The sequence below is a fragment of the Strix uralensis genome, chromosome 18 (genome assembly GCF_047716275.1).
Source record: "Strix uralensis isolate ZFMK-TIS-50842 chromosome 18, bStrUra1, whole genome shotgun sequence".
Classification (NCBI taxonomy): domain Eukaryota; kingdom Metazoa; phylum Chordata; class Aves; order Strigiformes; family Strigidae; genus Strix; species Strix uralensis.
The window spans coordinates 11,851,449-11,876,362 of NC_133989.1; the positions used below are offsets into that span (position 1 = coordinate 11,851,449).

At 48.1% G+C, this 24,914-nt stretch overlaps 1 protein-coding gene across 10 annotated transcripts in view; it reads left to right on the forward strand.

Moving 5' to 3' along the window:
- Nucleotides 1-24,441, forward strand: part of ZHX3 (zinc fingers and homeoboxes 3) — a 50,494-nt gene extending 26,053 nt beyond the window's left edge. For 5 of the 10 annotated variants that reach the window (XM_074888077.1, XM_074888073.1, XM_074888074.1 and 2 more), the window contains 2 exons: nucleotides 14,251-17,186; nucleotides 18,695-24,441. In XM_074888077.1, coding sequence (XP_074744178.1) covers nucleotides 14,411-17,186; nucleotides 18,695-18,705 — 2,787 coding nt within the window. In that variant the 5' untranslated portion in view covers nucleotides 14,251-14,410 and the 3' untranslated portion in view covers nucleotides 18,706-24,441. Of the gene's footprint in view, nucleotides 1-3,287; nucleotides 3,316-5,135; nucleotides 5,606-6,615; nucleotides 6,765-14,250; nucleotides 17,187-18,694 lie in introns of those variants that run through there. The other 5 variants (XR_012631395.1, XM_074888080.1, XM_074888078.1 and 2 more) reach the window with 5 other exon arrangements.
- Nucleotides 24,442-24,914: the final 473 nt, after the last annotated feature.

Genomic DNA, 24,914 nt, shown 5'->3' on the forward strand with positions numbered 1-24,914 from the left:
GACTGTGAACACTTCTTCCCCTTGCTCCTCTGACACTGTAGACATCTATTTACTTAATCTTTTGTCGGCAGGTGATTATGGGCTTGTGTATGGGGGGAGTTCCTGCTGTCCTGAGCTTTATCCAGCGTGACACACTGTCATTTTAGTGCAATATCATTGAGGTGCTTCCAAGTCCAAGGAAGAAAGCAGGTGCCTGGAGGATAACGTTCTGCTAACGTGGCTATAATTTGGACTGCTGCCCTGGAAGTAAAAGTCTCCGTCATGCCATTTCCAAGCCCCCAAGCCAGCCGGTCATCCCCATTCCTGTATTTGCAGACTGCCTGCTGACACAGCATAAACGTTATTTTTACATTATCGTCCCCTGCGCTGACTCCTCCTGCAGTTTAGTTTATCCTGCTGTTTTCTTAGTTGTGTTAAACAGAGCTAATAGTGTATACTGTGCCATTTACTCTAATGATGATGATGATGAATGTTTTAGACTGGTGTAATGAGACCACCCTTCATTTCTTTATGAAAAAGGAGGAGGAAGTCTTGATTTCTCTTTCTCTGAGATTATAACATAGGTCGTGATGCTTTTGATGGTGTGAATCAGGAATATTTCTGTTAGCCATGGTGCAATTTGCAATGAGAACTTTTCCATGTTCAGTTAAAGGGCTGGGAAATTCTAGATTCCTGAAAGACAGCTTTTCTCCAAAGGCTTCAAGTTAAATCAGCTCTAATGAAATGAGAGCCTTCAAATAGGCAAACTGATTTTATTTTTTTATTGACTCTTATTTCATTTCATTCCTTGGTTATTCCCTTATTCTCACGGAGGGATGTTGTTTCCATCCTGCTAGTCCTGCACCCAGTCTTGTCTAACTCACACAATTGCTTGTGAAGGGTGGGATGATTTCAAGAGGGCAAAATGCATCAGTCGGCTCTCCTTTAAGCAGCGTAATGATAGAAAACAGGCACAAATCCTTTCCCTGTTTTCTCCCACTGCTCCCCTTTATGTCACCTGTCTGCATGTCTGATTTGGGCAAATAAAGCAGCTATTAGTAAACTCTCTTTGCTGTTAGCACAAGAAGGGCCAAAAAGTCCTGGGACCTGTCTACATTTATTTTGGGGTTTTTTTCTTTCTTTTTTTTGAGCAATTCATCTGGATTTTTGAAAGAAATGTTACTTAACAGTCTGTGTAAATTACACAAGTGGCCAGAAAGCTGTTCTGTACCCATGCAGCAGAAGGTTATAGGAAAGAGGGGCTCCATACTGATACGCAGCTTTGCCCACCTGGTGAAGAATTGATGGAAACTCTTTGCTGGAAGAGGGGGATTGGCCCGATGTCCTCCATCAGTCCCTCCCAGCTTGGGTTGTTACATGTTTCTGTGGCACCCACAAAGACCTAAATAGGCCACAGAGGAGCCGAGCCAGCAATGCAGCTCAGCAGCAGCCTTAATTCTGCAAAGGGGGCTGCACAGAGCTCTTTGGAAAAGCAAGTGGTGTCATTCTTTCAAGCTGAGCCAGCACCTGCCTGTGGCAACAGAACTGAGGTTTCTACCATGTGGGCTGAGAACATGGGAGCAAGACCCAAACACACGTGGCAGGAGCCTTTGGGGTTGGCACATCGCTGTCAAAACCCAGAGCTGCTGTTCTCCTCCGCAGGTCTGTCCTAAGCAGTCAGTGAGCTGGGGCGGTGAGGTGGTAGCAAGCCCCTTTGCACTTGTATGAACATACAAAATATTTAGAACACTCATCTAATACAGCTGTTGGAGATGTACTAGTGACTTCACACCTGGCTGCACACACAGAAAGCAGGGATTTCCTCGGGTTGTAATTTCTATGGGTGTATTTTTGAAGCCTATGGCCAAGACCTGAAGATAGATTCGGTATGACTTGGCAGTTAATTGGGCAGTATGTGCATAATGATAGTAATTTCCTTGTTCTTATTTCCTAAATTTGGTTTACAAGACCATGCTGCAATGTGACTTAAAGCTGTAAGTATTTGTCTCTGTTGACAGTTGGAAATGTAGTATTCGCTGTGACTCTTTACAGAAGTAATTGTTCAGTGTTGGAGCTAAATTGAATAATATGGTGGTGTTCGTATCTTAATCTTCCAAATGGCTCTCTTAAGTTTGCTACATTGATGTCTGAAAGGCTTAAAAATAATAAACTCCATTGTATAGAGCTTTGAATACAGAGTGGAGGCTTAGTAATTGCTGGCAGTTCATGGGTAGACTCGATAACACATGGCAAGGAAGCAATTCTCCCAGCATGCCTGAATTTTTTTAAAATAATCGCCTCATATCAAGGCCTTGTGATCCACAAATTAATGAGTACAACAATATTGTGAATAAAGGCTTGCAGGAGACCTCAGTCCAAAACCCCAAACCCTTTACTTGGGCCATCATACGGTTTTAAAGCACCTCTTGTCTTCCTTATCCATCTGCCAAAAGCTCTTTGCATCTCTCAGCTATTGAGCAGGGTAGGTGGGGTGGGCTGGTGAGCTCATCTTCCAGCCACCAAGAGACTCTACGGGCTGGCTGTTGTCAGAGAGCTGAAGTCCTGAGCCCCTGTCCCCTGTAGGAAGGTAACAACCCAAGTCCCAACCTTCCACTCTTCACAGGAAGGGGAAAAAAAGCCAAATAACTTGGTGTTTTGTTGTTGGTTTTTTTTTTTTAATGGTGTTCAAAAAAAATGTCAAAGGGAGAGCTTTGCTGATTTTTCTCAGAAGATGTCTGTAGTTCCCCCGCATCCTTGTGAATGAATTTTTAAATGAGAAATTGCAGAGGGCAGCTAAGGAAAAGGCTGGTTAGACCAGCAGGCATGATTTAAAAAACAAACGAACAAAAAAACAGGAGAGGGAAAGGAGGAGAACATGATTTGTTTATCACAACTGTACTTGAAACTAATTTTAAATGTCTGTCTTCTGAGAGTAAGGAAATTCCTTTAGCTTCCAGCAGTAAATAACTTGGATGCTTTCAGCTCACAGCTGACCTACAGAGTGAGTTTTCAACTAAAAAAAAAATTGACTCTCCAGTAAGGACAATCCATTCCAAGTGTCACTGGAGGAAGTGAACAGCTGGAGGAAGAGAAGAGTCCTGAAAGGCACGGTTCATATCACAAATAACCCTTGAACTTTGTTCTGTATCTCTGCGTACTGTCTGGAGTGGCCTGACAAATGGCTTTGAACAAATACAGTTTTCAAACCAGAGAGCAGATGACAAGGGTTGCGTTTGGCTGGCAGGTGCACAATTTGGACGCCTGGACCTTGCCCATGGAGAACTCAAATGGAATCCCAGATCCGTTTTCGTCTTACTATCAATCCTAAAAGAAATGGTAAGTATTTTGGAGAACGGGAGAAGGTTGTCTGTCCCCTGTGAGCTCTTGGTGGTCAGTGGATAAGGGTTTGGTGGTAGAGGTGTGTAGTTCTGCATGCCTGCTCTTCTTGGCAGCTGAGTGCTGGAGCACCTCATGTTAACTGCAGTGAGGAGGACTTCTGAAGCTGGCTTATCAGGTGTATCTCAGCAAAAGGTTTGGTCACTAGGATGCTGAGCTCTCTTAATGGTCTGCCTTGCTCTATGCCAGCAGGACCTATTGGGAAGTGGGGACTTCTGGAAGTCTGTCACTTATGTAGGTACTAAAAAGGAGCTAGACTTTTTTGGAAAATTATGTTCCAGCTGAAGGAGCTGAAACTTGCCAGTCTGACCATATGCTTCTGAAGTTCTTGTGGTTCAGTGCTTTAGGCCAGGGTGTTGTCCATTTAAGGCAATGGAAGAAAACCCCGTGCCACTCTTGCAGAGTAGGTATGTTGAACTGTAAGCATGAGGACCAAATGGTAGTTCTAGAATTAGATGGTGTCCCTAATTTCCCTCTTCAGTTTTAAGTGGATGCAGCATTCTTCACTTACAGTCTGAACTGTTGTGATGCATTGTTGTATGGGATTGAACATCTGCCCCTTCTAGCCACAAAAGTGGCTGTGTTCCAGTGGTGGGTGGCTTCTTTCTATTCAGGGATCCTCTGAGGCCTGGAAAAGCTTCAATATTAGGCATGACATACTGTCAACTGTTGCAGATCCCCTTGGCTCCCCTCGTTTCAACATCTGCAAAGCCAGAGTTGGCCATCTTGGTGTGCCCATGCACCATGCGCAAAGACCCTGACCCTACCAGCTGCTGCTGAACAGGGAGTGGGACCTCACCAGGAGAACCTGTCCATGCAACGCCAAAAACTTGTGGTGCCAGCCTCTGGAAGAGGAGAAGGAAGATCCATCATCAGCTCCCTAGGGAGGGCTGTGTTGCTGGGACCACAGTGCCGGGGTCCTTCCTCACCCACAGCACCCTCGCTGGTGGCTTCGCATCCTCTACGCAGCAGCTCCGCTCCAGCGGTGTTGTCCTGCGGCATGGCAGGGAAAGGAGCAGGCAGAGCAGCTGGCACCCAGCACACCCTGTGCCGCATTAAAAATGGTTGGGATGCTAGAGCAGGGCCAGGGACAAGGTGCCAGTCTCACGCAGGGGTCTCAGCCCAGTATTTCTTTCCCCCAGCATTGTTCTGGTGACTGACTGGTGTTCGCTTGGCAAAAGCTTTTTGAATATTCATTTGGCTGATGGGAGATTAGCTCCTTGAAATCAGCTTGGGTAGGGCAAGAAAATAAGTCTGCCTTTTTCTTGCTAGTAGTGCTACTTGAACTCTCTCAAATGCGTACTTCACATGGATAAATGATTGTGGAGACCTCAGCCTACCTAACAAGCCTGCTCTTGTAAAGCAAAAATTATAGTACTTGCCATCCTCATTCGAAAGCCCATTCCTCATTAATATCACTTTATACATATTATTGCAGTTCGAAATGCCATTCCTCTTCTCCCCACCCATTTCCTTGACTGGCTGTGACATACAGGAACTACACCCAGTGCTTGACTCGCCTCTCCTGACCTTTTGTAACTTGGCTCCAAACTCCTTTTTTTGGGTCTTTTGCAAAACACTGTCAGAAGGGAAAAATCCTTTGTTAAAACACAGCCAACTCCTGCCTCAACGTGGAACAGTTTGTTCTGCTAAAAGAATGAGCCAGTTCAGTGAGCAGAAAAACATTGCCATAAACCAGCGGACTCAATAAGCTGCAAAAGCCATCGGCTGCGCACAAGGTCTGAAAGGACGACTCTGAAGCAGGATCCACGGGGGAGAAAAAAAATCCACGATCCCAACCTGCCAAACCCTGTTTCCTCGCTTTCAGCTGAAGTATTTTGCAGTTGTCTTTTTGGTTATAGCAACTGTAAGTGGGGGAATGGGAGCTGATGCTGAGCCAGAACGTAACACAGCTCTTGAAGCTAGCATATTGCAAAAGGGCACAGTGGATGAAGTAATCCAACAATGCTCAGCTGGGAAGGGGCTGCAGCACTCTAATAGTCTTCAGTCTGTGCTGCAGATGATCAGCTCCAGCGCCCTACGCTTGCTGTCTGGTACTACTTAGTAGCTTGGTTTAATCCTTCCCACCCACATCTTGGTTTAAAGCTCTGGACACTCTTTATTTCCCTGGAATTGCTGCGGGTCCATCCCTTACATGGCTGCTCGGTAACTGGTGATAAGCCTGTCTTCAGCAAGCGTTTCTTCGTTGCACAAGGGACTTGGATGCTCGGTGAGAAAACCGTGTGAGCCTCTAGCAGGCTTTTGGGTTTGTGGCTCTGCAGTGGGATTGTTTCGGTGCTGGTATAAAAGCTGATGCTGGTTTTCCTCTAACAATAAATGTTGTGCTAGCATCTAGAGCTGTGGTTCCCTAATTTGGGGTGATGGTCCCCAAAGAGGGTCACCCATGTGGAGGTGGATGTCCAAACCTGGAATTGGGGTTGTGAGCAGAAGTGCTTCAGAAATACGGGCTAGGAGGCTTCCCCCAGAATGACTCCCTGGGACTGGGCAGGCTGCAGCAGCACTGAGAGCACGGTGGGCTTCTGTGCTTCGTGTGCTCTGTTGTCATCGGGTGCTTGTACCTGTGAACTCCTCACCAGCTTGGCCAAGTGTTTCCTGCTGATTTAAAAGACTCAAGTGCCCTTATCAGAAATTTAACATGCACCAAGATCTACCTCTGGTTCTCATGTTTCTCTGGGAACCGGGAGTCTTTACTTCAAGCTCCCTGATAGTTTTTTGGCTTGGAGCCAGTTTAGGAATTTCAGAGAATAAAAATATGAAGAAATATATTTTAGGTGTAACCTACCCCTTTTCACATGCATTCCAAAGGGCTGCATCTGCCAAAGCTGGCCTTGCCCTACCTATATGGTGGTGCTTGATAATAAGCTCTAAGAGTGGGATTGCAGGGCGGGTAGCAAGTCTGAACGTGGTGTGGCAGAATATTACTGTCCTATGTGGGGCTGTTTGAGGTGCCTGTGATGAAGCTGCAGTCACAAACAGATCCCTGACAATATAAATAAAAAGAAAACCTCCTAGAGAAAGCACAAGGGGCTGAAATCAGAGCTCCTGGGCATTTGTAAACGTGACCGATGTTCTTGTACTGTCCTGTTCAGGCACAAACCAACCCACTGGTATTCACCAGCTGAGCATGAGGTGATGGGAGACCCAGATACTGATGAGCTGAGGGACTTCTTGAAGCTCCACTAATGCTATCTGGTGTCCTCTGCTGGTAGTGTTAACCTCGGAGCTGGCTCTGTCAAGAGATGATTATCTGTCTGCTGGACCTTTTCCTTTGGGGGAGTGCCAGGAATGTTTTGCAACATGGACAAAATGTGAGGATTGAAGCTATGGAGGTGGGTCCCTGGGATGCTGGGACTGTGAACCCTGCTAAGGTAGTGTAACTCGGAGCAAATCTGTAATGAAGCCTCTATGCCAAAAGAGATTATTATTTTTTTGGAAGATGTTAATGGTATGATTGCATAACACTTATTTTATGCTCGATCAAATGGATGAGGGCAGAGGAAAAGGAGTGAGTGAATTAATGTTAGTGATGTTCAAACAGAAGCATGCAAAGCTCCGAGGGATGATCAGTGGTTTTGTTTTGATGTGTGTTGTGTTTTTTTTTATTCCTGACATTCTCCTGAAATATAGCACGCAGGCTTGTCTCTAAGGGGGGCACATTGCCAATAGTCTAAAGGTTATATTATCCTAGTGACCTATTTTTATACTCTAATCGCGTTCTGTTTCAGCTGCCTCTTTCTAGCCCTCCATCTTGCTCAGTTTTGTGCTCATCTGAAAAAAAGCGGAGATAATTACCATTAGTCCCCGAGTGCTAAGGCAGCAAGCCAGTCTCTACCCAGGTAACGACGACAAAGGAGAGTTGCTGCTGTTATGGAAGCGCGAGAGCAATCCGAAAACACAGCTCGTAAATGGGTGACGGCTTGAAACAGGATGATGAGGAGTGTTGTGGGGCAGAGGAGAGAGGTCTTCTCTTAAAGGCAAATTTTAAATGGAGAAGTACAGCAGTTTGTAGAAGGGTGAAATTTTAATGAATAGCTCTGTTTAACTAGCCTAAATGGAAAAGACGCTTTTCTACTCTAGGCCTGCCAAGTAATGGAGAATGAATACGATTGTTCGGTCAACCGGCTTCTACTGCCTTTAGACTGTACCCGTGTTTTCAAAGCCAGTCTTAAGCTACAAAGCACCCTGACCAGTTGACATAAAGACAAATTGTTCCTTAGTACAAACGTTGACTATGTGATGCTGCTTGAAGCTCAAAACTGCTGAAATTTGTGCGTGTGTTTGTACATTTGTGCGGTGCAAAATAATAAGATGCGAAGAGGCTTTTCTTGCCTGTGTGGCTTCTCTCGGGTTGCAGTTATTTTATTGCTGGTTGCTTTCCCTGTTCTTGTGGAGAGCACCTGAATTTTGAGTGCCTGCAGTGTTAGTGCGGTTGCAATCTGCTTTGGAGGGGAAAATCTCATTAACTGTTTGCTCATGGGAACTTGCAGCCCTGCATGGGGTTAAACCCCAAAAGAATTCTGTCACGACCTTGGTCTGGGTTATGGACCAGGGTCTGGGTGGCAGATGCTACCTATAGGTGCCAGTGCTAGGCAAGGGCATGGTGTGGAGATGTGCACCGCTTGCCAGGAGCTGGGTGATGCTCTGCTGCTGGCGATGGTCCCATCCTGTGACTTCCCTTCCAGCTCCAGGCTTTGCAGAGTTACTCAGGGAGGATGCTGGGCCCCAGCTAGTCGGGATGCACAGCCACAGACCAGGAACAGAGGATCTCAGCCCTGCCAAATCTTGCATTTGCTTCGCTGTTAGAGAGCCATGCTGGCACAGCTAAAAGAGAGGTCCCGTCCACACCCGGGAAGTTGGGATTTGCTCTGAAGAGTTGGGCTGTTCACTCTGTTTGTATTGAACCACAGGGATGTAGCCTGAAGAGGTCTTTGCCGAGTTGCCGGAGCGTGCCCATCCACACAGTGTGTCCCTGGGATGGATTAGCAATAGCTGCCCTGTTCCTGGCAGCGGGCTGTGTCCTTGAGGCCCGTTGGTGATGCTGCTGCATGGCCTCTCCCCGTGCTTTGTTATGCTTTTGTTGTAACCAAAGCTTGTGATTCCAAGTCCATGGTGATGAAACCCAGGTGAGAGCTGGCATGGGTCAGCGTCTGGCCAGGGAAACAAGCCTTTGCTCCTTCTACCTTATTCTGGAAAGTGCAGGAGTCTCCAGCCTTCCTCTCTCCTGCCAGCCCACACTGAGCACGTTTTGGCAAGAAGTTAATAAAACTGGTGAAGCTCCTACATGACTTCTCATGAATGGACTCCAAATGCAGAACAAATGTTAATGCCCAACCAAACGGAAAGAGTCCCAGGACTGCCATGGCTGGCGACGGGGGCGGCCTGTGCTCGCTACTGCATGGGCCTGTTTTTGCTCCCCTCCCCAGCACCCAGGTAAATGTACCCAGTCCCAGGCCGCTAAGCTGGCACCCAGCACCGCCCAGAGCAAACGGGGTGTCTGCTGTGCTGGGGGGGACCCACTGCGAAACATGATGGGATTTCCCTCTCGGGTGCATGGTGGTGGGAAGGAGAAGGTGGATCAGCTCTTGGATCTAGGTGCTGCAGAGAACACCTGCTCGTTGGTGCTGGCCACAAGGACCTTTTATTTACTGGCCTTTATTTGCTCATTACCAGTGGGGAGTTGGGAAGTCATCTGTGGACTTCCCAGAGACAGATGTGCATCGAATGGGCCTGGCTGGAGGTAGAGCCTAAAGGGGAAATACAAAAACTCTCAAACTTCAACTTTTTTTTTCTTTGATATTTTTTTCTTTTTTTTTTTTCCCCCATATTATGCTATCAGCCGGGGCCTGCAGAGTTTTAGCTTAACAACAAACCACTATTATTTAAAGTGCCAATATTGTGCTTGGCTTCATATGAGACAGAAACATCAACTTTGTCCCTGACCTGGGGAGTGTGTCTGCCTGCCTAGCAGGCACCGGAAGTGTTGAGAAAACTGTTATTTTACTTCTATTTTGGTGTTGATTTAAAAAAAAAAAATTCTTTTAATTTTTTTTTTTTAACTGAGCATTCACTCTTCAGCAGAGCTGCATCAAACACCAGAGCCCCCAGTAGAGTACGTAGCCATCCTACATGTCTGCATGGACCCTTGTCCTCAGTGGGAGTGCTGGGCACCCAGGAGTTGGCTGGGCTGGGGCAGAGAAGGTGACTGTCCTGTCGTCCCCATGCCCGGGTGGTGAGACCGGAGCTGCTGTGCCCAGCTGCACGCTGGCTGGCCAGTGATGCTGCCTGGTGGGTTTTCTGGTTGTTGTTTCTAGGCGAGGTTTGCAAAAGGTCACAAAAATTAATCTTCTAACTTGGGACCTTGGCACTGCGCGGAATGAATGTTTTGCATTAACAACCTAACTCATTAATTCACTGAAACATTTAAAACCAAACCAGTTATATCCAGCCAAGCTGGAAAAAGCTGAAAGTTCATACTCAGCAGTGCAGATTTCGAAACCTCCCTTTGTTAATCTCTGCAGAAGTAAATTTTCTGAAATTTCTAAGCTTACTTTGACCAGTCTCGGCATTGTTTTCCTCAGTGGAGGCAAAGCTGCTCTGCGGAGGGTTAGCAGTGTGCACCTGGACCTGCTGATGGGGACAGGCAGGCTTCTGTGCTGGGGGGAAAGAGGGTTGGTACAGGAGGTGTTGCAGGAGGGGAATGCTCAAAGGACCATTGTAGGTTTTGGTCTGTCTCCAGCAGAAATGCTGCATTGTTTCCATAGATTGGGATCCCGGATTTCACAGCTTGCATCTTCCTCCTCTGTTATTATTTTCTGAATTGCTAGGGGTAGCACGTCTCATGGTGCTCCTTGTACTTGTTTGTGAGCTGGAGATGGGTTGCTGGTGTGTGGCCTTCGTGGGCCTCTTACACAGAGGAGAAATGGGCAGACCTGGGCAGTGCAGGAGCGAGCTCAGCCTGCGGCTCCCCTTGCCCTCGCTGCTGGCTCGGAGTACAGGGCTTGCCTCCTCTAGGCCACGGCCCTTGAGAAGCTGATGAGTGGCCACCAACCTGGCTGTCCCTATAGCCACAACATGGTGACAACAGCGTAAAACTGCATCTACCAGTGGAGCAGAGCTTTCCCATGATGATTTTTTTAAACTGTTTTAAGCTGGGAGCTGTGCAGACAAGCAATCACGGACATACATGAAGGATGGGGAACCACAACCCATCCTAAGCCGTTCACCTGGGTTCGTGCCTGCCTTGTGCAAAGGCCGGGCTGCTCGTCCCTGTCACAGGAGTGGGGCATGCATGGTTGTCTTGCTGTCGTGTGAGCCCCAGAATCAGTTCCTGGTGCTTTAGGTATGAGAAACGTACCCCCAGCCATGTGCTGAGCTGGGATCCGACCTGGCCAAAGGAGCCTTTGGGCTGCCTTTCCTTCCAGCATCAGTAGTATCAGGAGTATCACTGGGACTGAATCACTTTGATGCTGCTTTAAGTCAGTTTTCCCTCAAATTTCCAACAGCAGTGGCAGGTTAGGTGCACAGGTCATTTGACCTGCTTACTCTGCTACCTCACTATTAAATTAGCAGTATAAATTAAATAGGAACCATGAATTTAAGTACAACCTCTTTGTCTTTCTGGCTGCCAGGTAGCTATTTCATTCAGCTAATGTCTCTTTCCTCCAGTTAATCATAAAATAATACATAGGAAATAAAGTTCTTCACACACGGCTGTACAGATTGGTCTGAAGGGTTTGCAGTGATGCTATACTGAGCTCTGTTGTAAGGCTGTTTTTTAATTGATTAATTTTTCTGCCATTAATTTACCCTGTCCATTAAAACAGCCTCACTTTAATGACAGAGAAATCAGTGAATTATCCATTCTGTTATATATTAGTGGTATATTAAAGTATTAGTGCATTCCAGAAGGTGAGCAGTGAATAAAACATGTTCCGAACATGTGGTTATGCAACTGTTCCATGGAAATGAAACGGACAAACAGTACACTTGATTAATTTTTTTTTCCCAGTAAATTGGCACTGTGATTCACTTCCAGCTAAATTTGCAATCTGTGTTCTCAGGTGGCCTTAATATTGGAGCCCCAGCAGGAGAGCTGTGGTGGCTGGGGCTGCTTTGATTGCATTTTTAACAAAAGTTGTTGGAGAGAGCACGGAGCTTGATGCAAATGTGCTGGTAAATGAAATGCAGAGCTTTTAGGTTCTCTGTAGGTGGGTCAGGCCATTCACATTTACCCAAAATAATAGTGACAGCGTGCTCAGGAGAGGCACTCCGTCAGCATGGCACAATGGGGGTCTTTGTGTATCTCCATTGCTCTGTATCAAATTTACTCTGTTGACAGATAAAAATCATCTTTTTGATATCTGTCGACTCCATAAACACTGGGTAAGAGCTGCCTGGGACTCGAGCTGTCTCAGTAATGGAGACTCTGGAACTGGATCTCTAGCAGGAGTTTGCTGGAAACTAAAAAGCTTGCAAAGGACCCAGCAGTTTCTCCCTGGCCTGTGCTAGAGCTGCAGAATAGAATTAAATAAGAATTCCCTTTTACCGTTGCTTCCCTGACACGAAACTCCTTTCAGCCTTTAAAGCTCTATTTTGTAGGCTTCAGGCTGGTCTTATTGTTTTTTTCCTAATTGACTGGACTTGGAAAGGTCATCGTACCCTGCTAGATTGTGTAATATTTAACTTAGCATCAAAAATGAGGATCTTGGGATTGGTGTCAAATGGATGCTGTTCCCTTCTGAATAGCAAAGCCCATTCATAGTCATCCAAGTATTCGACTTGCTAATACTAATGAATAACTTTCTGGCCCTCTGCAGAGGGAAGGACTAACCATAAAAAGGTGGGATGAGAGTGGCATAAAGCAGGTATTGAGAACATGCAATTCGCACTGACTAAATCCAGATCACAGCTTTAATACGTTTTTTATTTATAGATTTTTTTTTTGAAGTTGTAATTTCTAGCTTTTCATGAAGCTTTAGCATAGCAAACAGTCTTTTCTGATGCCAAGTTCAGTGATGACTAACACTATTTACAGGACTGTTTTGTAATCTCAGATCAGCCCACATTAACGGGAAGTTACGTTTTCCCATCAGTCTTTTAAACAGTGCCTGAGAGTTGCTGAGGCCAGAGTTGGCCATCCAGGCTCTCCTGTTTGGAAAAAATGATGTCAGCTTTCAGAACAATTTTTAAAAAAATTTCTAATGAAGTTAGGGAGGTCAAATGGTACTTCCTCCATTTGATTTTTTGCATTAGGACCTTTCATTCCTCTGTTCTAAAAGCTACCGACAAAAATAAGCAGAGGAGGTATTGCATAAGCACCACGAAGTCATTTGCCCGATCTGCATTTCTCAGTGCATGAGATCAGCTCAGAATATCTGATATGAGAAAGCTACTGGTGCACAACTGCTGTAACTGATAGGAGTTACCTCTGTGAGTCATCTGGTAGGATGGTAAGTTGGTCTTTTTTTTTTTTTTTCAGTTCAAGTTTTATGAGTGTTTTTATAAAGCTCTGTCGCTGTTACTGTAAATCCCGGGAAAATCTGGCACAGAGTGTTTGTAATATGAATCAGTGCATCCATATGCTTCCAAGTGACCTTGCAATCTGGAAAAAATCCATTTTATCCCTGTGTTTAAAGGGAAAAGAAAAGCAGAGTTGCTGTAAAAAAGGTTGGCAGGGGTGTTAAGGCAGAGGTGTTCCTCCCTCAGATGTGCTGTGTTTCCTGTTATGGGGACTGTCACCAGGCAAGTGACTCCTGGTGCCAGCTACAGCAGACAGCTTTACTGCCCTCGGGTCGTGATCTCAGGCACGGACCATCCGCTGTGCAGATGGTGAAGCTACATCAGGCCAGGAATAAGGTTGTGGCTGATGCCCAGGCCAGCCCTGGCCTTCCACAGGCTGGAGCAGCTTGGGAACTGTTTTAGCTTCAGAAAAAGAAAAAAATATTCCTTTTTTTTTTTTTTTTTTTTAAGTGACAGATCTCTGGTCACCCCAAGCCCAGAAAAATGGGCTTGTGTTGCAGAGAAATAGCACTTTCTTAGGAAATACCCGCAGTGCACCGAGTTGTGTGAATGCCAAAAGCTGCAAAGGTGGTGGGAGGGAAGGCTGGGAGCCAGGAGGAGCCAGGAACATGTGTGTGATGCTGCCTTTGAGTTTTGAGGCTTTGCCTTCTCTTGCAGCTCCAGACAAAGACTCAACAGATGCTGTTGAAATAGCAATGAAGTGTGCACAGGGTGGGGAGAGAATCTCACAAATGCTTTGTGGTCTTGCTGAGCGAGGAGGGCTAAAATACGTAGTCCTGGCTACAGCCTTCCTGCTCCCTGCAGCGGAGCTCCAGGCATCTCTGCAGGCAGAGGCCCTTGGCACGGGCACGGTGCTTTGAGCTGGCGAGAAACTTCCCGACAGGATGGCTGGAAAATGCCGATTTTGAAGAAATCAAAATGTTCTGTGGGGGACGCGTTGATTTTTCATCAGGTTTTTCTGATGGAAAGCAGGCGGGTTTTCCAGGGTGACCCTGCCTGGTATCGGAGCTGGGAGCCCGGGCGCACAGGGAGCCCAGGCACTGATCTCCCCACCAAAACACTGGTGACGGCTCTTGGCAGGGCAGGGTGAGGGGAAATTTCAGTGTTTTTCCTCCTCAAATGAGAACTTGATGCAGGCTGTAAAAGGGGCATGTTTGTGTGTTTGTTTTTAAACAGGTTGTATGTGTGAAAATACATTAAATCCAAGGTCAAGTTAAATTTTTCCAGTGAAAGAGGCTGAAAATAATTTATCTAGTGAAAAAGTTAAATACCAGGACAGTTGTGCTTTGTCTAATGCCAAGGGAACTAACCCCTCCTCCCTCTCCTTGTCCTCAGGTTCAGTGGCAAATATGAACATTTGTCAACATTTGACAACAACTCCTTGGGACATCATGAATTTGCTGGAATCTAGACCACTGAGCACTTACAAGAGCGCTTTTTAAATCTGAATTTAATTTAAATGAAAGAAAAATAATAATCTGGATCAATTGTAGTGATGGCTAGCAAAAGAAAATCCACAACTCCCTGCATGATACCAGTAAAGACACTGGTGCTTCAGGAGACTGAACTGGATGCTGTAGAAGATGATCGTGAAGGAACGCAGCAAGATGCTCCTGCGGAAGGGCCAGCAGCTAGTGATGCTGGTGCCAGTAACAGTAATAATGGAGCTTTGTCTAATGGGCACCGTGGTATTGCTGATGGTGACACTTATATCTGCAAGTCTTGTGACTTTGGATCTCAAGACGTTCATCACTTCTTTGGGCACTTGGACTCTGAGCACTTAGACTTTAGCAAAGACCCTGCGTTTGCATGTGTTGCTTGCAACTTTCTGGCAAATAGCCATGAAGGGCTCTCGCACCACAATGCAGAGTCGCACGCTGGTGAAACAAGCTTCATCTGGAGAGTGGCTAAGCAGGACAATCATACAACTGTGGAGCAAAGTCTCTGTGAGGCTGCCAGCAGCCACGACCTTCCGGGAGAGGTCCCTGAAGAAGGGGTGGACGGCCAGTCTGAAATTATCATTACCAAAACCCCCATCATGAAGATAATGAAAGGTAAACCAGAGGCCAAAAAAATCCACACGCTGAAGGAGAATGTGTCAAGTCAGTTGGGCAGTGAGCCGGAGGTGAAAGATGGAGAGCATTCATTCCCAAACGGGTCCGTGCCAGTCAGCCAGCCCACTGCGAGTTCAACAAAATCATCTCATATAGTGAATGGCTCCATCATAGGAAATGTGCCTGTTCTACAGGCGGGTGTTGCACAACTTGTGTCACTGCAGCAGCAACCCCCGTTGCATCAGCAGCTACCTACGTCCAAGTCCCTTCCCAAGGTGATGATCCCCCTGAGCAGCATTCCAACATACAACGCCGCCATGGACTCCAACAGCTTCCTCAAAAACTCTTTCCACAAGTTCCCCTACCCCACCAAAGCTGAGCTCTGCTACTTGACCGTGGTGACAAAGTACCCAGAAGAGCAGCTGAAGATCTGGTTCACTGCCCAGAGGTTGAAGCAGGGCATCAGCTGGTCACCAGAGGAGATCGAAGATGCCAGGAAGAAGATGTTCAACACTGTTATTCAGTCCGTGCCACAACCCACCATTACAGTTTTGAACACGCCGCTGGTTGCGAATCCTGGGACCGTCCCCCATCTTATTCAGGCGACTTTACCGGGCCATGTGGTGGGGCAGCCGGAGGGGACGGGGGGTCTGCTGGTCACGCAGCCCATCATGGCAAATGGGTTGAAGGGCACCAGCTCCTCCTTCACCTTGGCAGTGACTTCCGTCCCCAAGCCGCAGCCGGCAGCGCAGCACGGCACAGTGAGCTCCAGCAACGCGTCGGGGGTGAAGGTGGTCAACAGCGGCCAGTCACTGCTCACCGCCTGCCCAGCGATCTCCTCGCAGACCTTCCTGGATCCCAACATGTACAAAAACAAGAAGTCCCACGAGCAGCTCTTGGCCTTGAAAGGCAGCTTCTGCAGAAACCAGTTCCCTGGCCAGGCCGAAGTCGAGCGACTGACAAAAATCACAGGACTTTCCACCAAGGAGATTCGAAAATGGTTCAGTGATAGGAGGTACCACTACAGGAATGTGAGAGGCGGCCGGGCCGTCTTCCCTGGAGACAGCGCTCTTGATTCCCTGCCCGAAATAACCTTCGACGTCTCGGCCAAAGGAGCTGAGCTGAGCCCTGCGGCAGCAGCGGCCACGCCGGCCCCTCACCACCCGCCGCGGCGGCAGTCATGGCACCAGGCGCCCGACTTCACACCGACCAAGTACAAAGAGCGGGCGCCAGAGCAGCTGAAGGCCCTGGAGAGCAGTTTTGCCCAAAATCCCCTTCCTGCGGAGGAAGAGGTGAACCGCCTGAGGGGAGAAACAAAGATGACGCGGAGGGAGATTGATAGCTGGTTCTCGGAGAGAAGGAAGAAGAAGGTGGCAGAGGAAAATAAGAAAGTGGAGGAGGCGGCTCGGCAGGATGAGGACGAGGCGGAAAATGGCGGTGGGGAAGGGGAGGACTCCTCGGATGAGCTGAGGGCCGCGAGTGAAAACGGCTCAGTCGACGCCTCCGGCAACAACCCAAACTCAATGGAGCGGAAAGTGAGTCCCATCAAAATCAACCTGAAAAACCTGCGAGTGACCGAGTCCAATGGCAAAAGTGAGTTACCAGGGGCTGGTGCAAACGAGAAAGGGGACGTCAGCTCCAGCCGGCCACCCACCCCTCCGAAAACCAAACTGAACTTTAAAAAAACAGCCCAGCAGCGGCATCTGCTGAAGCAAATGTTCGTGCAGACCCAGCGGCCCACGAACCAGGAGTACGACGCCATCGTTTCCCAGACAGGTCTGCCGCGGGCTGAGGTCATTCGCTGGTTTGGGGACAGCCGGTATGGCTACAAGAACGGGCAGCTGAAGTGGTATGAGAACTACAGGCGGGGGGTTTTCCCCCCGGGGCTGGTGGAGGTCAGCCCCACCGGCCGGGAGGTGCTGGAGGACTACTACGAGAAGCACAAGGGGCTGCGGGAGGAGGATGTGCCCAGCCTCTGCGAGCGCTCCCACCTCAGTGCCCAGCAGCTCAAGGTGTGGTTTGCAGTGAAGGTGGAGGAGGAGAGCCGGGGCGCCGTCCCTGAGGAGGCCAGCGCTGGGGAGACGGCGGGAAGCCGGAAAGGGCCGTGCGAGGCTGGCTCGGAGGTGTCGGAGAGCAGCGAGTCGTGGGAGACAGGTGGCCAGGAAGGCAGCGCCGGGACCCCCGACACCCCCGGCCCGCCGCCCGCTGCCCGGCTCGGTAAGGCCCCCGCCACAGGCAGGGCTGGCTCTGTGGGAGGGTTTGGGCGAGCACAGGTCACTGAGCATTTCCCATTTGGGAAACTGAGGCTTTAGGGAAGGGTTTAGTGTCCGGTCCTGCTGTTTGGGATTTAACTGAGGAAGCAGTGAGGAAACCCCTGGGAAAGAGTGGGGCCAGGGAAGGCGGATGAGGAGGGTCTGGCAAGATGCTGTGAGCGCTGCTGCCTGCCCACCCCTGCCTACCTTGGTCACTGAATGCTGGCTCCATTCTGAAGCCAAATCCTGGCTTTATTTTTAGCTTAAGTAAAACCAGTGGGAGTGTCTGGTCCCTTTACCTACCCCAGGGAAAGGTGGCCCTTGGGTTTATTTATGAAGAAGATGGGTTTTTGGGAAGAAAGGGACCTGACTGCTGTCCCCCATGCCACTGGCTGCTTCCATGCCTCCCCCTGGCTTCAGGCAGCAGACATAACCTGTGCCTGCCTGTGCAGGCAAGAGCCTCCTCCCCTCTCCTGCCGCCAGCTCTCCAGATGTGAACAGCCTTCTTTGGCGCAGGGCAAGGCTTGGGTGTTGAAGATGGAGGCTGCAAGGAGCGAGAGAACACGGAGGGGTGGTGTTTACAGCTGCTGGCCCTACCCCTCCTCCAGGACTCACTTCTGAGAGGCGCATGCGTGTGTGTGTGTGCAGGCATGTGTAGAGGAGAGGAGAGGTGGTTTCCAAGCCCTCTGTGGGCTCTTCAGAAGTGCAGCTGGGGGCTGCTTCCTCCCTGGCAGGGTTCCCACCAGATGGGGATGGCCAAGCACTTGCCTTGTCCCACCACAGGCTGCAGAGCCCCTTGCTGGCGTGCTGGGCAGCTGGGATCTTCTCCAGCCCCACTGCCTTGCTTCAGAGCCTCCCACACACTTCTGCCATGGCTGCAGGCCTTAAAAAAAAAAAAAAAATCCACTGAAATTCATTGCTTCCCTCCCCTGTGTAACACAGAGGAGATGGAGCGTGGGTTTGAATGGGCCCTTCTTGCAGCTGAGAGGTCTGGATGTGCGCTGCCTCCTGCGCTTTGCTGGGGAGCGGCCGCAGGAGCGGGCTGAGGAGGCGTGGCAGCGGCAGCGGTTTGAAGAAGGGTGGTGGGCCAGCTTGTGTGCCCATGACAGGGTGATGGCCATGCCCCTGCTAGCACCCTCTGAGTGTCGCTTTATGCCACCCAGAGCGGGACGGTCCCGTCACCCCTCGTGGCACAGAGGCAGGAGGTGCTCAGCAAAGGTGTACAGCTTCGGGGTCTGCGTCCCGCCTTAGCCTTGCTGCTGGCCAAAGCCTAGCTCTGCTCCCATGAAGATTTTGGGTTTCCTGGCCCCTCTCAATGGGGCTGGCCTTTCTCTGCAGCTGACTGCATCAGTGCTCCCAATTTTGCTTATCCCGAGGCACTCCTGCACCCCTTCCTCCCCATCCAGCACCCTGCCTGGGTTGCAGGCCCCTGCGGTGAGCTGGAGCATCCCTGACACCTCTGTTCTTTTTCAGAAACAGACTGAACTCAAACCACCAGCCCTGGAGGATCTGCTCTTACCCTTGAGAAGAAATTTTTGGTCTTTAAGAAACCCATGGGCCGGCCTGATCCAAACCTCAGGAGCAGAACGTGGTGATAAAGCACTGCCATAAATAAGACCTTTGAGCACAGCACACAAGAGAGCGCGCGTGCAAAAACTGGGCACTTAGTGCAGAGCTCTCGGTGGCCCAGCCGAGGAGATGGCTGAGAGCTGGCAGAGGCGGGGGCTTAGCTCGCACCCAGGAAATAGGATGCTCTTGTTTGCTTTCCAGTGGACAGACTTTCAGATTTCATATTCATATACCAATGCCTACAGCTGCCTATACAAGCATAACAAATCTCAGACATTGTGTAAACAAGGTCATTGCTTAGATATGGACTATCATGGCACACTACTTTTTTCTTTTTTTTTTTTTTTCTCTGCTGTCCGTTAAGGTGTTTGTTCTCTAAAGGTTGGCATGGCTGCATATGTCCTCTCCGACCTTTCTCGTCCTTGAGCCCTGGCAACGAAGGGCTTTGCGGGCACACAAGTGTGTATGTGTGTGTTAGGAGAAGTATCCGAGAAGAAAACTGCCAGTCTTGCATTAAAGTTCAGTGGGAGCTGAGTGAGATTTTCATCCCTACGGCTGAGGTTAGATATTTAGCATTGCATGCTCTCCAATAAGTAGCAGGTTCCCAGACCCATACAACCCAGGAGATGGAGTTTGGTGTCATTTGTCCCTTGCTGGCTAGATTTTCCCCTGTGCTCCTGGAGACTGACTGAAGCAGGCTATTAAATCTCCAAGTCTCCCTTTAATCACTGAGAACTAGCACATAATAATTTTTCCATCCTGACCTGGAATGCTTTTCATTGTTCAGAGAGAACAAGCTGTTCTTCAGAGAACAAACGCAGAGAATACACAGCGTTGCTGTGAGTGGTTCAAGTCATTGTTGTCTCCAAGGGATCGGTGAGGCAGCAGCTCTTCTGCAATCAGGAAGTTTCCCTCTCGCAGCCCTACATGACAGATCCTCCTTCAGCAGCGCTGGTAACTTCAAGTGTTTGCTCCAGTCTTTTTTTTCCTTGCCTTTCCCCCCTCCTCACCCCAGTCTATCTGCAATAGTTCTGGCAAAATAGCAAAATAAATTTCCCAGTTAACCTTCCTGTTTCCCAGTACCTGTACATTTTTAATGTGCCCATGTTGTCTTAGGTGGTTGCTGTGTGATGCAGCTACTTAAAAGATTTTTTTTTACTGTTCTTTTCTAATAGAAAACAAGATCTAGAAGGGAAACTCTTGAGCTGAATAGCCTAGCCAAATGCTGTGTCAGACCATTCTGTCACAAACTAAACAAATTCCAGCTCAAAATTGGTTCCATGTCTTGCCTTCACTTTTGCTCTTGGAAGGCTATTCCAGAACTTCACTGCCTTTGAATGGTTAGAAACTTTATTTAAATTTCTAGTTTGAATTAATTCATGGCTGGTTCATTCCTGGTTTGTTTTGGAGCCAACATTGTCCTTTAACTTAAATAGTTTTTGGTGTTTATCCGCTGATGTATTTATGGAGAGTAGTCATAGCTCCTTATTTTTGCCAAGCTAACTCAGCCAAGCTTTTTCAGTAGAAGGTTTTTATTTAGTGAGAGCTTTTTAATGTGGGAGACTTTATTGTTGGTGGTAAATGATATTTATTAGAAGGGTGGGTAGCAAGCCCCAAAGGATTGGATCCAGAGATTTACAAAAAAATCTGGTTTAAAAACAAAAAAGCTCTTTCAGAACTTCTTCCAAAGATGGTGTCTGATTTCTACCTTCAATTGCTCTTGCTTTTCCAATTCTTGCTTCGTTCCCTCTAAGAGGCCACCTTGCTCAACTACTAGGAGGGGCTTTCTCTGCTCAGTGCTTTGCAGAAGAGAGGGCTTCCTCTCGCCTGGCAGTACGTGCCTACGTGGTAGGTGCCTGTGCCTGAGCTCTCGTAGCTCCCCTGGCACACGGTGTAACCCCCGTGGCCAAGCATGAGCATTTGCTCCAGGAGGAGGTGACCTGCACCCTGGAGAGAGCCGGGGTGACGCGCTCAGATGCAGACACCTGCACTGCACCATCCCTTAGCAGTCAGACGAACCCTCCCCAAAACGCTGCGAGCAGGGGTGGTGTTGACCTGGAGCACGCTGCAGTGACACCAGGCTCCCTAAATTTCTTTCTCTTTAGAAGCACTGTTTCTGGTCATGCCGTGGTTGGAAGCATAACCAGCAGCCGTCCCGCCTGGGCCTGGTGTCGGCTCAGCCGGGCAGCATCCCCATGGCTCTCCTCCGGGACAGCACGGGCAGCTGCGCTGCGAGGACAGCCAGAGCCCCAGGGGTTCACCCTCGCGGGTGCAGTCCTGCACCCCCCGAAATGTCACAGGTGACGGGAGAATCTGGGTGGGCCTAGAGCTGGACGTAGCCGATCTGGGAGTCGTGTGGCCCGAGAGTATGAGTGTATGTATGGTGTTACCTTCAGAGAACAAATACAGGTAGGTCAATTTACTCTCTAGTGTCTATGTACATGCAGGTTTATTTAAGTACACATATATACAGTTCAGATATGCCATTGATTCTTTATTGCATTAAGATGTACATTAAAAATGTACACTTTTACTAACTACTTGCTATATAAATATGTTGGAAGTGTAATTTGCCCATTCAAGGTGATTTTCTGTGGGATTTTTGGTGTACACTTAAAGGCCTATGGCTAATTGGAAGAGTGATCCCCGCTCCATCTGCTGAAATGCTTAAGGGTATGAACTGGTCCCTTCAAACCATTTTTCCATGCACTCGCTGAAATTTTTTGCACTTGGATTGTACTCGGCCAGTTTTCCAGAAAAATTGAGAAGTCTTGTGAGCTGGAGGGAGAATTTCCCGGTGTACACAGAAAAACCAGCCTTGAGGGTTGGAAGCTGCTGAGGTTTTTGAGCTTTGTCTCTGTGCATTCATACAAGCACAGCAGGAGTTTTCTTTCTTTTGGGTTGGAGGAATTTTAAAAAGTGGTTCCATGCAGACTCCCCTTGGACACGGCGACGAGGCTGGCAAGCCCTGTTGCGTGGGGAGGGTAAGATTTAGAGACAAAAAAATCAAAAAGCAATCGAGTTCTCTTTCTAACTCCTACATTCCTTGTTATCTGCATTTTTTTAGTTGACTTGAAATCTCCATGAAAGTATAAGCTGAAAATTTTTGAGTGTTTAGTTCTGTGGTCCTCTGTTTCCCTATTGCATCATTTTTGAAGCTGAGGAGAAGCAGGTGTCATCTCCAAATAGGCTCAGGTTTTGATGCAGAGTGTTAGAAATATGTTTGCATCTGAAACTGAAAGGAAAAATTGAGAGGTGACTCCACAGTCCCAGCAGCTCTTCTGGTGTTAAGAGAAAGTGTCACCATGATTCTACACAGTGTGTGAATATTTATCATCATCTAATCAAAGATGACTATCTTGACTTGAAAGGAGGGGTGTAAGATAGAGGTCGTGTAGCCAGCATCAGTAAGGAAGGGAAATCTCCATCTGCTGTGTAGGAGCCTCAGCTTGACAGGAACAGCAGTAACCATCATTTTTAATCCATGTGAATTTTGTTACTTACATCTCTGAGGCTGCTTAGAACCCAAACCCCTGATTTCTGCCACACCTGGCTCGCTCATGTAAAGGGCTGCTGGTTCTCCTGATGCAGGGAACAGAGTTACTTTATTCATTATCAGTAGGCCCTGCCGTGACATTTCTAGACATGGCTCTGTGTTTCATTTGGGGAGTTTATTTTTCAGCTCCTTAATTAGCATCCTGGAAATAATTCTTCTTTTTTTTCTTTTTTAGCGGAACACTAAACAAACAATGATTTATAGGCTCCTATTTCCACTTGCCTGAGAGCTGAGTGCTGCTGCACATCAGGCCCGCAGCCACGGTGAGAGGGGTGTGCACAGGGGCTTGCTTCGATGCGTGGCATGCAGCGGTCAGCGGGTGCCCGCAGAGCTCCAGCCGCAGGTATTTAGTGCAGCCGCATGTCCCCTCCCTGCCAGGGGCTTGCATTGGTCACCATAAGAAACCACCAGCAAAAGCAGTAACTGCTGGCAGCTGTGATGAGAAACCCCGTAGCCAGCCCACAGCTGAACGCAGAACCCGGTGACGCTTGCACAGAACCTGGAGCTGCAAGATACCTGCTTGGTTAATTTTTGCTACGTGTCCTGTCTGTTCAGAGGTGAAGGAGGATGTGAAAGGCTGGTTTTCCATTTAGGGTTTTGGTATTTTTTTTTTTTTTTTTTTTTTTTTAATTAAAAGCAACAATTTTTGGTCACAGGTAGAACTGTTTGTATTTTGTCTTCCCTGCAGCCCCTCTCTTAGAGACATTACAGAGGCAACCTGATCAGGAGGTGATGTTTGGAAGCTGTGTCACTGGGAATTAGAAGGATGACTTTCAGCACTTAGGCACAAATTAGAAAGTGAATATGATGCTGCACCTTCCTGTCAAGTTGATAGTATTTAAAATGCTTGTAAACTTCTCTCTCCCATTGCCCAGTTAATTTTGGCTGTGCTCTTTTCAAATCAGTCGGTGGCCTGATGTGATTCAGCTCCCTGCAGTAACCTCTGTTGTAATTTCTCAGTTGATCATAAAACCAGCAGGGTAAGATTAGGCAACACTACAAATGGAGGGAGGGATGAGACACTTGCAAGCTGTACCTTTTTTTTTTTTTTTCAAGTTTAGTTTCTGCTGTATGTTTCACTGGCAGTGGTCCCTGCCAGGAATGCTGGATTGGCATTGCAAAACTTCAGAGCAAGGGAGCTCTGTTACCTAAGCAGTGGTTTATTTTTTTGTTTTCTTGTTATTGCCTGTTCCAGTAAAGAGTGCTGTTGGCCGACATTGGCCATGTTTTGATGGCACAGTTAAAGCCACTTCTTCCCTGTACTGATGGAGGGTGGCATTGGGAGGCCTTTTGCTTACTGGTGCTAGTGAAGGTTGGGCTAGGAATCCATGGCATAGAAAAATTCTTGCTAAGATTGCACTTTCTCTCTGCCCCATCTGGCTCCTGGTGGTGTTATGGGTACGTGGCTGTGATTCCCCTTGCACATACTAACATTGCACTAAAAGAGAGACTTTGGAAACAGCGTGTTGATCACTTTGTTTCTCAGCAGACCACAAAGTCAGCCTAATGGGGTCTCTTTTTTTTTTTTTTTTTTAATTATTGTTATTTAGAAATCATGCTGGTGCTGAATGACCTGGAATTTTTGCTTGGATTTATCCAAAGGAAAATGTAATTGTAGCTGCAACGGGACCTTTCATAAGGGTGGCCGTGCAGCTAGGGAGCAGAGCAAGGGCTCTGCTCTGTAAACCGTCTTTGTACCGGGGAGGTGTGGGGGGTTCCAGTGGGGTTATTATTGTGTTTTTTTTAAGACCACAATTTTAGATGGTCACCTTGGCAATCGTGTGAGACAGGAAATAGTTTTTACTTTTGGTAAAGGTTTTAAAGAGAAAAAAAGTGAAGCTGCCTGTGATTGTGGGCTGTGGCTATTACTAGGGCTAGGGTAGCTTGTACCTGCTATGGACTTTACCTGCTCTTATTCTGAGGGCAAGAACTCCCTGTAGCAACAATGCCACTTCTGAGAAGTGAATGGCAAGTTTCCCTTCCTTTTGTATATGTGGATGTGAGGGTGGGCGAGGGGAAGAGCTTGCTTGTACAGTTTGTTGAAATGAAACCAGACATTTTTGGTTGTTCCTAAATAAAGAGCGTAAAAGACGAACACGAGTCGACTGGTGATTGCGTTCGGGACTGGGCAAGCCCGTGGGGTGCTGAAGTGCCCAGGGCTGCCCTGTGTCCCATGCCAGTGCTGGGTGATGGCAAAAGCTGCCCCGTGCAGGGGGATGATTGCTTGTCCAGGAGCAGGGAATGCTCAGTCACAACGCCCACGTTCATTTTAAAAGCATGACAACCTACCCGCAGGGTAAGGCCTGGCAGCAGTAATGCCCAGCTACCTCCATCCTAGGAGCCCTCCTGCAGCCTGGAGTCACTGCTCCTCCTCAGTCCGGTTCAGAAAAGCATGTAATACCCTTGTTTTACCCTTTTGAGTGAACATTAAAACTGGGGCTGCTCCTGTTTTGTTTTTTTTTCCCCCCCCCCAGCAGCTGCAAACTCCCTAAAGCCAGGAGGAAGGAGGGAGCAGTGCAGCCCCCCTATGCCCCAGCTCCCCCCCCAGCACCAGCTGGCTCTGCAGGG